We start from the raw sequence: 17,569 nt of genomic DNA on the forward strand, positions 1-17,569 counted from the left end.
ATGGACCCGCAGCCCGAGTGTTCGTATGCCTTGAAATCTCTTGTTGACGTGAGGGGCAAGGCAGCTACAGCTTCTCTCATGCATTACCTCCCTGATCTTGCCCTCCATCCTCTTCCCAACCATACCTGGAGTCTTGCTTGTCAGAGGAGGGTTGTTGACAGGACCAAGAACGTAGAGGGAGGGAGATGTCACGGCTGCCCTGGTCACATCCATGCCATTTTCTGAAGCACTCTTAGGATACTTTAACAGATGTGCCTTCCCCCCAAGGCATCCTGGGAACTGCAGTTCATGAAGGGTGCTGAGAGGAGACCCCTCACAAAGCTACAATTCCCAGCACACTTAACAAATTACAGTTCCCAGGGTGCTTTTGGAGGGAAGCCGTGACTGCTAAAGTGGTCAAATATATGGGGTGGATGTGACCTTTGTTTACTGCTTCACTGGGAGACTTAAATAAACGTCCTCTAGGTCCCAACCTGGCAACTCTATCACAGGCAGGAAAAGAGCATGAAGGGTTGTGGGCTTTAAAAAGCAGCGTTTCCTTCCCTTTTCAGCTGTGAGAAGGACTGCAAAGCAGCCCAGCTGGGACACCTGCCTCATGAATGTGCCTTGTTCCTTTCGTCCACAACCTCCCCTCCATCCTCCGGCGTTTGCCTCTAGGTCTCCTTCATACCTTTCCGGATGCCACCATCAGCAGCGGAAGAGAAATCTCCAGCACTCAGAAGAAAGCAGGTAGCTGCTTTCTTGTTTTTGTCCCTGGTACTGGAGCGCCTCATGGGCTGGTTCTCCTCGTGAGGTGGCGAAAGAGGCTGCTCCTCGTCCGACAGCACCACGTTGGCATCGCCGTTCTGCTTGGTATCTTGGAAAGGGGAAAGAATAGGCAAAGAGGTAAGTGTTTCGGGGGGGAGGAGACTGGATCTGTACCTGCTTGGCAACTAGGGAAAGAAGCAAACAACACAGAAGGTTCTGGAAAACCTTCTGGCAGGCTCAGTGAGAGTTCGCTCCCCACAGTGTGTGATGCAATGGGCTGGCTGGCCTGTGGTTAGAGTGTCGAGTGGGATTTGACTGAGGGAGAACTATATACACCACCTCAAGCTCCTTGGAGAAAAATGCAGGATATAAATGCAATAAATAAATAACAGAAGTGTTGGGGCGGGGAGGCTTTTGTCCCTCAGCTCTTCTTTCACTGCCTGCCTTGCAAGCTGAGGAGCTCTGTAGAGAAAAAGAGAGGCAGTGAATCTGAAGTAAATCTTCACTTTGCTGGACAATGTTAGGCATGTGCTACCGAGAAAGCCAACATAGCATAATCAGCGCATCCATGCTTGCAGCAGGGCTTCTCCTTCCTTTTCTCCCTTGCACTTCTCTCCCAGGTTCCCACCAAGGTGGGGGGCTCTGGTGCAGATTTGGGGATATGTGCAAGGGGTTGGAGGGGAAGGAGAGAAGCCGAAGTCCCATTACAAAAGCAGGTTTTTGTTGTGCAAGCAGGTAGACCTAAGAACATAAGGTGAGACTGCTACATCAGGCCAGTGGTCCATCTAGTTCAGCATCCTGTTCTCACAGTGGCTGACCTCTGAGAAGATGCGCAACGGCAAAGGTCCTGGGAGAAGATGAGGCAGGCATGGCAGCTGCACAGTATGGAGGGGAGTGGGGAAGGGGAGTGCTCTCTTGATGCTTAAGCAGCAGCCATAGTGTGGAGACTACATGGGCAGCACAGGTTAGACCAGGCATCCCCAAACTTGGCCCTCCAGATGTTTTGGGACTATAATTCCCATCATCCCTGCCCACTGGTCCTGTTAGCTAGGGATGATGGGAGTTGTAGTCCCAAAACATCTGGAGGGCCAAGTTTGAGGATGCCTGGGTTAGACCTACCAAGTTGCAACTCCATCATGTACTTGAAATCCCTCAGTGCTGTGGGAGACAAGGCAGTTTTCTCCCACCATCTCCCTTCAAGTTTATACCATCTGATCGTCTGGCCATGATCCTGGGATGCTTCCAATACAATCTAGGATCAAATTCTTGTCTTCCAGATTTGGGTGGTGGTGGTGGTGGGGGTCTGCGTTCAGCTCTTTCACCATTGCAAAACATACCATACCAAATGCTCCTCAATACTGTATCAAGTACTGTATGTGATAGAAAATGTAATGCATATGGAAAATTTGACTCTATAAAGCAATGGCTTCCAGTAGCACAATGGGGCATCTCTCCCACCACTCTGCTCTGCCCTCACATGCCCCATATCCCCAATTGGTTTGTGGGTTTAGAGCCCCCGGAATAGGGCACAAGGAGTGGAGAGGGCAGATGGTTCCATTAGGCAAAGAGAAATGCTTGCACTGATGGAACTCCTCCCCATAAGTCTGTAGAAAGAGAGAGAGCTTGTAGAAACTGCCTGCCAATATAGCAAATGTTACTGCTATGGCAATGGCTCTATGGTTTCTACAGAAACTGGAGTCTCCTGCAAACAGCTTTCTGTATCAGGTACTTTAAAAGCCTCGTATAAGATGCATCTGATGACATTCCTTCCCTACAGTCCTGTTCCAGTTCATAGACAAGTGTGCTACTCATTACCTCATACCAATGCCACAGTCTGAAGAAACCAAGTGAGCTGCTCAGCCACCATGCTCTGATGTTCTTGGATTCCTAAAGAAGGCCAGTTATGCTAGTTGTGTCATACCTGGTCCAACTTTCCACCAATAACAGAGCTTGCATATCCGGCCAGCTTCCTTCATCTGGGTGGCAGGATTGGCCCTTGAGAATGGCTACAATCAGCCTGCCATTGAGCCTCTTTGACAGGCCAGCCTAAAAGCATTATCCAGCCACTAACAAGATGGGAAAATCTTAAGAACAATTTGAAAGTCTGGCTTCCTGCTAGCAGTGATGTGGAGGATGAGCCAAGGACTCCCCCCCCCCCACCGAGACCTGTGTCTGAAAGTCCTTTGTTATTATCTAAATCTAGAGAGAATCCATTCAAGGCAGATCCTCAGCAAGCATATGATGCTCCAGTTCTACTGTTATCAATGCTCATCTGAGTTCCATTCATGCCTGTGGACATGCACATGTCCAGCTCAGTTTCTTTAGGACTCATTTACGGGAAAGGCTCTTGCATGCAAATTCTTGCCTGTGTTCTGCAAAGGACAATAGAGTGCTCTCTCTCTCTCTCTCTCTCTCTCTCTCTCTCATCCCCTTTAAGTGGTGCTGTACACTTAGGATCATCACAGAGGTCCCAGAGCACTTCCGACTGCTAGACAGGAGCCTGCAAGAGGAATCCCTTAGGGAGCCACAGCCCTGGGCTGCAACTATGCCTCACTTAACAACAAGTGCCAGCTGCTGAAAGGGGAAAGCACTGCAACAATCAGAAACAAAACACCTGCCTGTCATGTTCACAGGCTTTCCACACACATGACACATATCAAGGGCTTCTGGGCTGACTCTGGGGTGCTGAAAAGCACCCTTTATCAATACTTCTTGCTGCAGAAAAGGTCAAATGGTTCACAATATTGAAAGTTGATGGGCAAGGAGACCGTGCATCTTCTTTTGCTTTTATATGGTCAAACTGCGCAAACTGCTTAACCTCTTTGAATCCCATGGTTCAAAGCAGTCGTGGGGAGTACCATGAACAGGGGATTGTTATGCCTCCCCCCTCCCCCCACTGTTTCCCTGTGGAATCTTGCTGCACTATTAACAGCAGCAAATAGCAGCTTTGGGGGGCAAATAGCAGCTGGGAGGGGGTGATTTTCCACTGGAAAACAGCATAACGGGAACAGCTTAGCTCTCCCTTCTGCCCCTGCCACCAGGGCATGATCCAGATGAGGGTCCCCACAGATTCAAAAAAAAGAGAACACCCTTGGTGTAATGTCCAAAGGAGAAGCTTGCAGGACTCCCCTGAGAGAGGCATGCCAACATTGCCCCTTGCAGTGATCCATGTAAGGTACTTTTCCCTTGTGTTTCACATGATACAGACTGGCTTGGGACACTGAGATATGAGAGCAGTTATGCTGAGGATTCAGTCTCTTCAGCAGTTCAGGGATCTCTGTTGGTGATTTGGCACTTGGAAAATTAGCCCTTCTTCGTGTGTCCCAACCAATTGAGAATGGGCCTTTTCTGCGGTGGCTCCATGTTTGTGGAATGCTCTCCCCAGGGAGGCTTACCTGGTGCCTTTATTGCCTATCTTTAGGTGTCAGGCAAAAACATTCCTCTTCTCTCAGGTCTTCAGGTAATTAAATAATCTATGGCCTTTTAAACTGTGGGGTGTTGTTGTCCGCCCACTCTGGGCAGCTTCCAACAAAACATTAAAATACAGAAATCCACCAAACATTAAAAGCCTAATCAGGAAAAGACCCTGATGTTGTGTAAGATGGAGAGCACAAGGAGAAGGGGACGACAGAGGACGAGATGGTTGGGCAGTGTTCTCGAAGCTACCAACGTGAGTTTGACCAAACTGCGGGAGGCAGTGCAAGACAGGAGTGCCTGGCGTGCTCTGGTCCATGGGGTTACGAAGAGTCGGACACGACTAAACGACCAAACCACAACAAACAGGGCTGCCTTAAGATGCCTTCTAAAGGTATGGTAATTGTTGTTGGTTTTTTATATAGTAAACTGCCCTCTGATCCTTAGATGAAGGGCAGTATAAAAATTTAATAAATAAATAAATAAAATTATTAAATAAATAGTGCAAGCAGGCAATTGGTGAAAACATATCATAATGTCTTTGATCATTGATCAAATCATTGATCATAAGGCATCTCTGCCCCCCACCAGCAAACACTAGCTAATTTTGACGCTACATGGAGCCATTAGATATTGAGAACAAAGTCATTCATTGAATAAAGCTACTTCTCATTTACATCATAGTAGAGAATTTGGCTCAAGATCTAGCAGATAGAATGAGACCATGCTGACATGTTGACCAAGTCAGAAGCTTTGGCTAAACATATCCAGTTACCCTGATCCATAAACACAAAGGGGAACATTTAATAGAGGGACGTGCTGAGAGAATTGTTCAAAGCCAACCTCTGTTTTAACTATGAATTCAGCATCATTGTATGAGTGGCCTAGTGGAGGAACATACATGATGGAGAATCTACCTGTTTAGTCTCCGCAAGGTGTTTAGCTGCTTCTAGTCTCCTACCACCAATTTCTCTCTCTCTCTGGCTTTGGTTCAGCCCGAGATCTTGTACCTCACCTGATCTTTTTCTCTCCATCACCCCTGCTGGTGCAGCTGCCGGAGGGCTGTTATAACTCTGAATGCTGTTGCGGGGTGAGTTGCCTTCTGACTTGCAGTACGTTGGTGAATCAAGTGGCGCTGGGCGAGGTATGTGCTTCTTCTTCTTCTTTGGCAGCTTCTGCTTGGCCATCGCCAATGAATAATACATTCCAAAATTGTTGACAATAACTGGGACGGGCATGGCAATGGTAAGCACCCCCGCCAGTGCACAAAGAGCCCCCACCAGCATACCTGACCAGGTTTTGGGGTACATGTCGCCATAGCCCAATGTGGTCATGGTCACCACTGCCCACCAGAATCCAATGGGAATATTCTTAAAGTGGGTGTGCTCACTTCCACTCGGATCAGATGGCTTGGCTCCAATCCTTTCAGCGTAGTAAATCATGGTGGCAAAGATCAAAACCCCCAGAGCCAGGAAGATGATAAGTAGGAGGAACTCATTGGTACTGGCCCGAAGTGTATGGCCCAGTACCCGAAGCCCCACAAAATGGCGTGTCAACTTGAAGATCCGCAGGATCCGGACAAAGCGTACTACCCTCAGGAAGCCCAGCACATCCCGTGCAGCTTTGGATGAGAGGCCGCTGAGTCCCACCTCCAAATAGAAGGGCAAGATGGCTACAAAGTCTATGATGTTAAGAAGGTTCTTGATGAAGACCAATTTATCTGGGCAGCAAACGATGCGCACTAGGAACTCCAGAGTGAACCACAGGACACAGACTCCCTCAACATAGGTGAGGATGGGTTCTGTCTCCAGCTTTCGCATCACAAAGGTCTCAGTTGTGTTGCCCGTCACCAGTGTTTCAGTCACGTTAACATCTATGATGAAGGCTTCGTGCGTCTCCAGGCAAAAGGTTGTTATAGACGCCAGAATGAAAAAAAGCGAGGCAAAAGCAATTATCTGCAGGAGGAGGAGAAAAATAAGCTCAGTGATTAAAATGAAACAGGCCATGGGAGAAGGAAAACAATATATGTAGAAAACAACATCTCTCTCTTTCTCCAGTACACTTATTAATTGCTACAAAGAAGATACAGAATAAAGATGTGTGCTTGATTTGAACCTAGGAAGAGGCATAGGTAAAGGTAAAGGTGCCCCTGACTATCAGGTCCAGTCGTGTCCGACTCTGGGGTTGCGGCGCTCATCTCTCTCTATAGGCCGAGGGAGCTGGCGTTTGTCCGCAGACAGCTTCCAGGTCATGTGGCCAGCATGACAAAGCTGCTTCTGGCGAACCAGAGCAGCACAAGGAAACGCCATTTACCTTCCCGCCAGAGTGGTACCTATTTATCTACTTGCACTTTGATGTGCTTTCAAACTGCTAGGTGGGCAGGAGCTGGGACTGAGCAACAGGAGCTCACCCCGTTGCAGGGATTCGAACCGCCAACCTTCTGATCAGGAAGCCCTAGACTCTGTGGTTTAACCCACAGCGCCACCATAGCCATGATCAAATGACAAGCTTGGAGTTTTTCCTCTACTCACTTGATGTGGCCATGCTCTCTGAGGAGAGGAGGAGTCTTTTTTGAATAGATCCTCTCCTTCATGAATGAATTTCGTTTTCAGTTCCAGCCACACCCCCAACTCAGTGAGATTGATCAGTCAAAGAAGTTGGAGGGAGGAGACTGTGGAAACAGTGAGTGTTCATACCTCGAAGTTATGAGCTTGCAGGCAGGCTGTCTCCTTTTTTTTTTACCTTCAACACTATGCTAACCTTAAAGGAATAATACTAATAAATATGTGCCAAGATTAGGCGAGAATTGAACATGCCATACTCAACTTCCTTATTGCTTTATGATGTCCTTTTTGGACCAAATTGTCGGGCAATGTGAAATTCCCATGCCTCTGATGGCAATGAAACTTGTCAGCAGTTTTGGTTTCTCCTGTATCCCAAAGGCCAGCCAGTCTCACACGCCACTGATACTAACAATAAACAGGAAGAGCTCAATTACCCAGTTGGGACTACTTGTGTGTGTTTGTGCTCCAGCCTCATTCTTGTTTGTTTTCCCCCCTGCACATTAGTTTGCCAACCAATGCATGGATTAAAATGATTCATACTACCTAGGAGCATAATCCAAAACCCTAAACTGTGAGGCTACATGTACTACAGAATATATACAATATCTACCATTTAGATACAAGGGGATCTGTTGTGAAATTCACAGATTTTAGTTTGGCTTTTCCTGTCCACATGAGAGCAGACTAAGCCAGATGATTTGCTTGAAGGCTAAGGCTAGGCTCCTGAGTAAAACTAGTTCAGAGAGCACAGAGGAGTTTTAAGTTTCTTTTCCCCAAACAACACAACTCTCCCTGTCACTTGGCAAACTGCCTTTGCAATTGATAACTTTCCAGAAGCAAGGGCTGGCGGTTACTGGGCAAATCAGTTTTCCTCCATGGTATAGGAATAAATGCCAGATGAGTTGGCCATCTACTCAGTTGGCTTTAAAAGGGGATTAGACAAATCCACGAAAAGGCTATCAATGGCTATTAGTCATTGGCTGAGTACTAGCTCCAGTGTCGAGACAATATGCCTCGGAATGCCAGTTGCTGAGAATCCCACATCAGAAAGTTCTGTTGCGCTCCTGTCCTGCTTAGTTGACCTTTAATTCAATGTGTTTCACAGAAAGTTATCAACTGAATTTCCTGAGATTATTACTGTAAATATTTAACATATTTATTTGCATTAAACTCAGATATAATTTTAAAGCAGGCTAGTGGTGTGTGTGTGTGTGTGTGTGTGTGTGTGTGTGTGTGTGTGTGTGTGTGTGTAGCTGGCATTAAGGCTGCAGCCATACCCGAGAGTAATTTCCACTGAAATGTAATAGAGTGGTCCTATGTATATCTGTCCACAAATATTCCTCATCCTCTCAGCTAAGTGTGTTTAGAATTAAAGAGTTACTTGAGAGATTTCAGTGGGACTTGCTACTGAATATACATGCATAGGTTTCTGCTATTCACAAGGTAATGGAAACTTAGAATAAAAATAAAAGCATATTTAAATTTTAAAGCAATTAAAAAATAAGAATAGTTCAGCCTGCTTTGACACCCTGCCTCCAAAGCTGATGGCCTTTCCTTTCTACATACTAATGAAGAATTCATACTCTTGGCTGAAGCTCCATAGTACACAAGATGTTTCTGAAAATGAATAACTGGAACAAATGTGAAATAAGCACACGTGCGCGCACGCACACACACGTGTACACCATTTCTCTCAGAATAATTTGATGCTTTATTTAACAAATCAGTGCACCTAACAATTTTACCAAGCTGGGGATGAGCCTTGCAGAGCTTCTCATTTTTACTGCTTTGCCTCAGTTAACATCTAGTGATTGCATTGGATCATTGATTTTGGCTCAAGAGGAGACTCATCAGCCCTGTGATATGAAGGCAAAATGTTGATTTCATAATACTTCATGGGGTCGTGGAACAATTGCCCCAGCCCACAAGCACAACCCCATTAAATTAGCCATCTCCACTTAGATACCTGGGGTAAAGTTGATTCCCATCTGTTCTGAAAGGTGGATCAACCACTATCCTAAGTGAATTTTATGAAGTAAGCCAAATTAATTTTTTGCATTTGTCTTCACATATAAGGCACATCCCTGTGGCTAACTTTCACAGGAAGGGAGTCTGAGAAACTGAGGCAAATAGTGATGTCAAGAGATGACGTTCAATGTCCTTTTGACAAAATAAAAGCTGACAAATCACTGCATCCAGATAGCCATCACTTGAGAGTTCTTAAAGAACTCAAATGTGAAACTGCTGACTTTATAATAAAAACACGTAACTTGCCCCTAAGATCAATCTCCACACCTGCGAACTGGAAAGTGACCAATGTAACATCCATTTTTCACAAGGTATTCAACATCTGGAGAAAATGGTAGAAAACATTGTTATACAGTGGTACCTTGGTTTACAACCATAATCCGTTCTGGAGGTCCGTTTGTAAACCAAAACAGGTTGTAACCCAAGGCATGCTTTCGGCAATGGGGCCTCCAAAAAAAAATGTTCGTAATCCAAAAAAAAGGTTGTAATAATAATAATAAAAAGTTGCAAACTGGGACATGCACTTCCGGGCTTGACTTGTTTGTAATCCAAGACGTATGCAAACCAAGGTACCACTGTGCAAAATTACCAACCATACAGAAGAAATACCCTTGCTGAAGCAGAACCAGCATGGCTTCCACAAGGGAAAGTCCTGCCTTAATAACCTACCAGAGTTCTTCAATAATGTCAACAGGCATATAGAAGTGATCCAGCGGACACTGTCTACTTAGACCAGGCACCCACAAATTGCGGCCCTCCAGATATTTTGGCCTACAACTCCCATGATCTCTAGCTAACAAAACCAGTGGTCAGGGATGATGGGAGTTGTAGTCCAAAACATCTGGAGGGCCGAAGTTTGGGGATGCCTGACTTAGACTCTCAGATAGCTTTTGACAAAGTACCTCATCTCGCCATAGAATCCTGAGTAGGCTTAGCAGTTGTGGAATAAGAGAGGGTCAGTAACTGGTTAAGAAATATGAAGCAGAGAGTATGGATAAACAGAGGGATGTAGAAAGCACAGGCTCCCAAGCACCACCATTGGAACCTGTGCTTTTAAACTTGTCCATAGATGATCTAGTGTTCATGAGCAGTGAGGAAACCTGCTGACAATACCAGATTGTTTAGGGTGGTTAAAACAAAGCAAACAGAGATTGTGAAGAGCTCCAGTAGGATCTCCCCAAACTGGGTGAATGAGTAGTAAAATTGGAAATACAATTCAATGCAAGCAAGTGTGAAGTGATGCACATTACAGGAGTGGGGAAACGCCTTAATTTCACATATATAGTGTGCTTGTTCCTGTTTTCTAGACCATGCGCTTTCTTGATTACACATAGAGTCATTGAAGCCTCTTCCTGTGGCTTGTATATGCATTGCTGGCATGTTTGTTTCCTCTTTTGGTGGTTTTATCCACTCAGGTGGAATCTACACACGTTTTAAAAAGCTGTGAAAATGCTTTTTTTTAATAAAAAAAAAGTTTTGAAAGAATTTATTGAATTTTCCCTAGCTCACCATCGCAATCTAGCGTCACATTTCTATATTGCACTTCACAACACACTTAAAAGGTTCTATTTACAGCTGTATAGCTGAGTCCTCATTGTAATTTCTAGGGCTGCCCCCCATCTCCTTCAACAGCAACAGTAGCTAACATGATTGACACTCTTACTAAGCATGATGGGCTCTTTTTGTTACATTTCTGTGCAGAGAAAAGAAGAAGAGGAAGAGGAATTAAACCCCACCACCACCACCACATTATTGTAATTGTCTCTCTTTGGCCTGGGGTATATTCCAGGTGTGGAAGTGTCATTTTGGTGGAGCCAAGCCTTTTCAGGTATTGTTCCTCCTCTTCTGTTTCTATGCAGCATGCAATGCAAGAAAAACAGTCTAGCAGCTTTATTTATTATCTCATTCCCACCCTTCTGTTACTCCGAGGAACTTAAGGGACATACACCCACACACCCCAATGTTTCTCCTCATAACAAGTCTGCAATATAGTTTAAGCTGACAGAGCACAACTAGGCCAAGGCTACCTAGTGAACTTCATAGCTGAGTGGGGAACTGACCCTTGATCTCCCCTTGTCTGTGCCTAGTCTGACACAATTACCACAATATCACACTGGCCAACGCTGTCAGATCCTAGTATCTCTGCTACTACTGAAACATTTGCCTTCTAGTGGCAGGCAGAGTGTGAGCAAAGGACCTCTGCATGAATTCCTGGCGAGCTCTGCCCACTACACAGCTCTGCCTTTACTGTTCTTCACAGTCCACAAGTGAGTCAGGATGCAAAATTATGTCTGGCTGTGAGCAGCAGAAATTAAGGTGGGAGATCTGCTTTCATTTGGGGCTTTTAAACTCTGCTCACTCCTGCTGAGCAGACTGCTGCAATGTTTCATGTCCATGATTACAGCTGTTTGTGTAAGTCTCTAGCATGCCATGCCTTTGTTCATCACCGCAGGGGTACAGGGCTCCTTCCCAGCACAAAGCGCCAATTCCTACTGTTACTCCAAAGTCAGCTGCTTCCTGCAACCAAAGCCGCTTTTCTCTGCATTTTGTATGGAGGAATCAATTGTGCTGAGGGACTTCCTAACTAGAGTTAGTGTAATTCCGGAAGAAGCGTGAACTCTGTCGTTGCCCTGTGCCTTATTGCCCACTTAGTGTTCTGATAAATATCTTCCATAAGTGTGTGCGGGGGAAAACAGCTCTCAAAACCCATCCTTCAGAAGCCAATGCCACAGCAGGGATGCTGAGCTCCAGCCAAAGCACCAATACAACTGTCACTTTGGGTGATGATGTCACAGGCTCCTCCCCTTCACAGCACAACCTTATAGACCAAGATGTCTTATGGTGTTGGTTTGTGGCAGGAGGGAGAGATTGGGGGCAGACTAAGAGTAATGGGGTCCAGCCAGAAATGGGGCCTGTCTGGGTCAAAAAGGCTGAGATTCAACAAGCTGATCCCAATGCCATCTGCTTGAAAAACCCAGACATTCTTGCTTTCCAGGGAAGCATGAATAATATTGATTACAATGAACAACATGGCCACAAAGGACTGTCTTTTGCTCCTCACGTTTTCATACAACTACATGCAAAGGGCAACATCTTTTGAGCAGGAACACTGAAGTAGTGAGGCTGAGTGACATCACTTTTGTACCTTTCTCCTTATGTTGTCTTAGTCAAGAAAAATACAGAATTATTATTAACAAACAACAACAACATTTTCTGGCCTGAGAAAGCAAATCAAAACATCATGTACCCAATGAAGAACAAGGGTTAATAAGGCCAGTTGAGGCCAGCTAGAATTTATTCCAGCGATGAAAAAGATGGAATCTATGGCGGTCTTTGGAAAGTCATGCCTTAGTGGACAACAAAGATCAGAGATATAGTTTCTGAGACAAACAATGCATTGACACTTGTTTCTTTCAAAGCAGGATTCCATTAAGGGGAGGGGGAGTTATTTCTACACCACCTAAATGAAGCGCAAGGGCACTTTCTAAGACAAACCATTCATATTTCACGAACCATTTAAAACACCCTTCTCAACACTAGTATGTAACATTAGCAGTACCGGATACTTAGCTGATACAAATTGAGATAATCTTGCTGGAAGTATTGAGAGCTTGAAATGAGTTGAACAGCATCTCATCATTCAACATGAGTTGAACAGCACCTGTTTATACCATATGAGGATCCTTATCACAGTTATAAGGAAGTTTGGAGATGGGGGTAAATAAAGTTTCCTGGGTCAACTGCACTCAGCTTCCCCAGAGTACAGCACAGTCCGCCAGGTCATGCCATCTAGGTAATGCCTGCCAAATCTTAATACATATCCTCTCCCTTTTAATTTAAATGCTTTTCGAAGCCATTCTTCTATGGCCCTGTGCCTTGGTCCCTGGGAGAGGACAGTCACATTTCCTGCCAGATTCTCCATCTGGCAGTGACAGTGAGAACCCCTTAGCTTTCCTTTCTCCAAGAAACTGAAACCTTCACCAAAAAAAAAACAACAGGTACTAAGATATTTTCATGGGGTGCAATGACTGGGCTGATCATATTCTTAAATGGTTTGCAGGGAGAAGGTAGGGACAGATGTACTTATCACTACATTGGGGCTGATTTTTAAGTTTCTAGCTCTGATAATCGTATCATCGGGCATCACCGAGGTCAATGGCTGGGGAAAGCATTTTCCAGGAGAAGACGAGAGACAGGCGAATGCAGTGTGGGAAAATCCCTGGAGGCTGTTTTCAGCAAGTCTATTTTGGACCCTCTCATAAATTGAGAGGAGCTTTGGAAATCTAAGACCTTTGAGACTACAGAAGGGGCCTGTAATGCCATCTTTGGAATGTGTTGTTTCAGGATTTGGCTGTTTGGCTGGAAGAAAACATGTTGGATGGATGTGCATACACCTATACCATACCTGCAATGGAGGATAATGTTTCATGCAGCTGATGAAGTGGACCCCAATCCATGAATGTTTATGCCCACCAAAACCTGTAAGTCTTTAAGGTGCCAAAAGAGTATTTGCTGCTTATGATGGTTATAGAGAGTCCAACCCCCCACCAACGCACACATTTTAATGTGAACTCTGCCAGGATCTAGGCTGAGCTCAGAGTGTTCCCTTGCATTTTTTACACCTCTAAATGCCAGCAATGCTTCTTCATGTGAGGCAGAGAGAGCTAAGAGTATATGTGCCAGCATTTACATGATAGGTGTGACTAAGGAACCAGAGATATGAACCACTACTTCTTGAGCATAAAAGCAAGAGCGTATGGCTGGATGTGAATAATGCATTTGATTTATGCGTACATTAAAAAGCAAAAGCATGTGGAGATTGCCTCTATTAATTTGTGTGGGTTTGAATGGGAATGAAGTGGGTGTGTCTCCATCAGCACACATGAAAAAGTATCTCTCAAAGCAAAAAAGCAGGCAAGTAGCAGGTGGCTTCCCATCAGGCTGTATTTCTTGTTCCAGAACTTGCAAACAGGTAGCAATGGCAGATATCACTAATCTGCTTGCAAGTTAGAATTCTAAGAGATGAAAAGTAAATTTACTGCTATCATGGTTGAAACCAGGGGGTCGCATCACAGCTCCCTTAAACAAAAGGAAGGCTTGTTTTTGAATAGCAGATCAAAGAGGACAATAAATAGAAAGAAAAGTTGGGTCGGGTCATCAAGGGCATCCTCCCACCACCAGCTTCTTCTTTCTTTGGCTGCTTAACACATGAATTTCTGTGCACATGGATGTAAGCGAGTCAAGAGAGATGTGTGAAAGGGCACATGTAAGTCAGTGGTGAACCTGGGAGAAGCATAGGGGGGAAATATATAGGACAGTGGTTCCTAATCTGCTAAGTACTACAGACTCCTGTTTTTCAAAAGTCATGGACCCACTACTTATGAAAATTTTGATCTCTCCATGGTAGTTTTTGTTATGTGATCCCCACTGATAGAGGTAATTATTACTGGGCTTTCCTAAAAATATTTTAGATCTTGAATCCCATGAGTGGAAGAGGGGACAGCATGCGTAATGTTGGGACAGACTGCTCCAAGGTTGCCTTGGGAATCTGAAGGCCTTGTGTTTGCCTACTGAGAGTTGTGCTGGGAAGATCATTGTCTGGGGTGGGGGCAAGCCACATCCAAGGTCTCTCCATGCAGATTCAGGGGTGCTGTTTTACTCCTCTAGGTGTGTGTATAAAAAGAAAAGAAGCACACAGAGAAAGATAAAATAAGAACGGAGACACTTCCCTCTCACTTTGTGTCAGCAAGGGAGAGCAAGGAGAGAAGGTCACATGAAGGGAAAGAGGAAGAGAAAATAGCAGCGAATGAACAGGAGGGTCATCACAAAGAAAAGAAAGAAACTCGAATCAAAAGCCTTCAAGAGTGGATGAAATCCCATACTGCCCATAACAAAAATGTCTCAAACTGAATGTAACTCATGGAAATCATTTAATAACAATATTTTGAAACAAATTTTAAAAATGCAATGTGAAGCAATTGTTGTCTCTGGAGAGAAACAGAAGGCGTAACAATGGGATGGCACAGGAAGGGTAACTGAGTGGCGAGGACCCAGTCAAACCTTTGTGGGTCTGGCCAGTGTGTGGAGAGCCCCCCCCCCCGCTCCCATAGGTGCCCCCACCATTTCCCCATCAACTCACCCTGGCTGCCCGGGATGAATAGGGATCCTCAAAGAGTGCCCACATCCGGGGCTGCCAGCTGCGGCAACAGCCTCCTGCTCCCGTGGCCCCCGGTGGCCTGTCGTCCATGCCCAGGCGCTGCAGAGACATTTCCCGGGCTCCTTCTTCCTCGTTCTCCTCGCCAGCCCCGCCAGCCCCGGGCTCCGGGCTCTCGAAGATATCCAAGGCTTCCTCGGCATCGCGGTGCTGCCGGTAGGTCATCCAGCAGCAGGGCTCCACGTCGGTCTCGTCGATGCCCCAGTAGGTGAGCTCCTCTTCGAAGAGGGGCCCGCAGATGTCGGCGGGGCAGTGCAGCTTGCCCGTCCGGTAGTAGTTCAGCACGTAGGAGAAGATGCCTGGGTGGCGGTCGAAGAAGAACTCCTTGCTCTGCCCGTCGAAGTCGAAGTTGCTCTGGGCGTCCGGGTCGGCCAGCCAGGCCAGGCGGGTGCCTGGCAGGGTGCGCAAGGTGCTCTTGTACGTCTCATGCCGGGTGCCCCCCACGTTGATAGTGATCTTGTCCGACTCTTCGCCTTTGGCCATCTCTTCCTTCAGGCATGTTTTGGACGGTGGCTTGTTCCCGGATTTGCGCCCGCGGTAAGAGGAGACACACACCGAGCTGATCATAGATCAGGTTAGGTGGCCCGCAGGTGCCCTCCGATGACCCTTCCCGTCTGGCAAGGAGCTGCGCTGGGCGGCTGGACGAGGGCGCGAGCTCTCGATCTCTTCCTGGCAGGCAGGCAGGCGCGGTGGGTCTCAGAGGTGGGCCGGGACTAGCATTCAGCTCGGAGCAGGCACCGTCCTCCGAGAGAGAGGGGGAGAGCGTCTTTGTGTGCGCGCGTGTCTCTGTGTGTGCGTGCGTGGAGGAGGCCAACGGGAAGTCTTCTGTTCCTCAGCCACCGAGCAGCAACAAGTGCCTCGACGGAGAGGGAGCCGAAGATCAGACACGGAAGGAAAGGGGCCTGCCTGGCGAGCCGGAGAGCTACAGGATTCGGCCCACCTGCTTTGAGGCAGAACTGAAAGCAGATGGCAACGGAACTGGTGCGCGCTTGTTTATCGAGGGCACAGGAGTCTGGTAAAGAAAAACACCGTGTTAGGAACAAATCAGACGGATATTGCAGCAGGAGGAACAGAAGGAGGAGGAAATCATCTCCTCTCCTCTTTTCTCTCTTCTGGTCCTCAGCAGGTTGCTGAGTCTTCCCAAAGAGGGCTTGACTCGACTTTAAAACTTTGAAAGAGCTCCAGTGTTGGATTCCCACGCTGGTTCTCTCTCTCTCTCTCTCTCCACAGATCAGCAAACAACTCTCACTCCCGGGGTCTCGCCTTTCCTGCCGTCTTGGCTTGCCGAGCTTCGCCTTGGCTCCCAGGCAGCTCAGACGCGCAATCAAGAAACAAACAAGCAAATCATGGACGTCTCCCGCGCTCTACCGTAGGAAGGAGCCGCTGCCACTGCCGCCGCTTATTTCCTAGACGTGAGCCGCCGGGCGAGGAAAGCCGAGCGAACCAGGCGCGCCATCCGCCGCTGCTTCTGCTTGGCTGAGCTGGTTCCCCTCCAGCAACCCCCAGGGAAGGAGAGAGGGGCGCGCGGCGTCCGCGATGTCCAAGCAAGGCTGACTTTCCTCTCGCCTTTCCTCCACCTGATGAGAAGCAGCTTCAAGCTCCCGGCAAGAGGCGCTTTCTGTCCGAGGTGGCCGTCGTCGGGTCCAGGTGGGACTGCACTTTCCTCACAGCTCCTGCGGAGAGAGACGGCGAAGGGTCTTGCCGGCCTTCAGGTGCGCCTGCGAAAGAACTGGAGGAAGCCGAGCCCGCTCCGAGCTGCCTCATGGTCGGATGGTGGGAGGGCGAGAGGGAGGGAGGGAGGAAGCACCGCGCACCGCCTGGGCGTCTTGGCCTCTTTCTTGCCACCCCTCCCCTCCGACAGGGCTGGGAGGCGCAGCCTGCAAGGGGGGGGGCTGGTCACCAGGGGCAACTGGGGGCCCGCCCAGAAGTTGGGGGCGAGAGGAGAGGGGCCATGGACAGCTGCAGCCCGAGTTGTGCTCCCCACGCCAGGCGCTCTGTTGCGCGATGCCCGGCGGCGTCGAGGCTCCACGGAAGAGCCGGAGCGCACAGCCTCCTCCTGGCCTTCGGAAGGAGGCAGTCGACGGAGGCGGGAGCATTTCGCCTCTTTGTCCAGAGGGGGCGCTCTGCGGAGGGCAGCGCGAGCAGGACGGCTCCGGCGGCTCCGCAGCCAGTGGCTTCCCGCCGCCTGTTGCCCGGATACTGGGCGCTTCAATTCCCAGCCCGGCTGGGCTGGGCTCGTCTCCCTCGCCTCGCAGGAGCTGCGCGGGGAGAGATTAACCCCGTCGGTGCCGGCGCGGTTTGACAGCTCCGGCGCCGGAGGGGGTGTGGACGGGGCGGGGCTGCCTGAGCTCTTCGGCGCGGCTTCCTCCTCCGGAGGGGGGGGGGCAACTCGAGACGGGGAACAAGCTGCCCTCGGAAGGGAGGGGCGAGCTGATGCGGAGAGTCCTATTTGGGGTCGGAGTGTAAAGGAGCGCTGGCATGAGAGAGGGGGAGAGCGAGGCCATCCCAACCCCCCCCCCACCAGTGTAAATTTTCCGGCATTCAGATTCAGAGGAGGAAGTTGCGGTCGTGAGAAAGAGGGGGAAGGAGGGTCGTCCTCCCC

At 48.0% G+C, this 17,569-nt stretch overlaps 1 protein-coding gene across 2 annotated transcripts in view; it reads right to left on the reverse strand.

Moving 5' to 3' along the window:
* Window positions 1–17,136, reverse strand: part of KCNC4 (potassium voltage-gated channel subfamily C member 4) — a 41,557-nt gene extending 24,421 nt beyond the window's left edge. For both annotated transcript variants that reach the window (XM_035123153.2, XM_035123154.2), the window contains exons 1-3: window positions 14,893–17,136; window positions 5,177–6,116; window positions 671–856 (exon numbers count right to left, since the gene is read on the reverse strand). In XM_035123153.2, the coding sequence (XP_034979044.2) occupies window positions 671–856; window positions 5,177–6,116; window positions 14,893–15,534 (1,768 nt within the window). In that variant the 5' untranslated portion in view covers window positions 15,535–17,136. The remainder of the gene's footprint in view (window positions 1–670; window positions 857–5,176; window positions 6,117–14,892) is intronic.
* Window positions 17,137–17,569: the final 433 nt, after the last annotated feature.

The sequence above is a fragment of the Zootoca vivipara genome, chromosome 7 (genome assembly GCF_963506605.1).
Source record: "Zootoca vivipara chromosome 7, rZooViv1.1, whole genome shotgun sequence".
NCBI classification, from domain to species: Eukaryota; Metazoa; Chordata; class Lepidosauria; order Squamata; family Lacertidae; genus Zootoca; species Zootoca vivipara.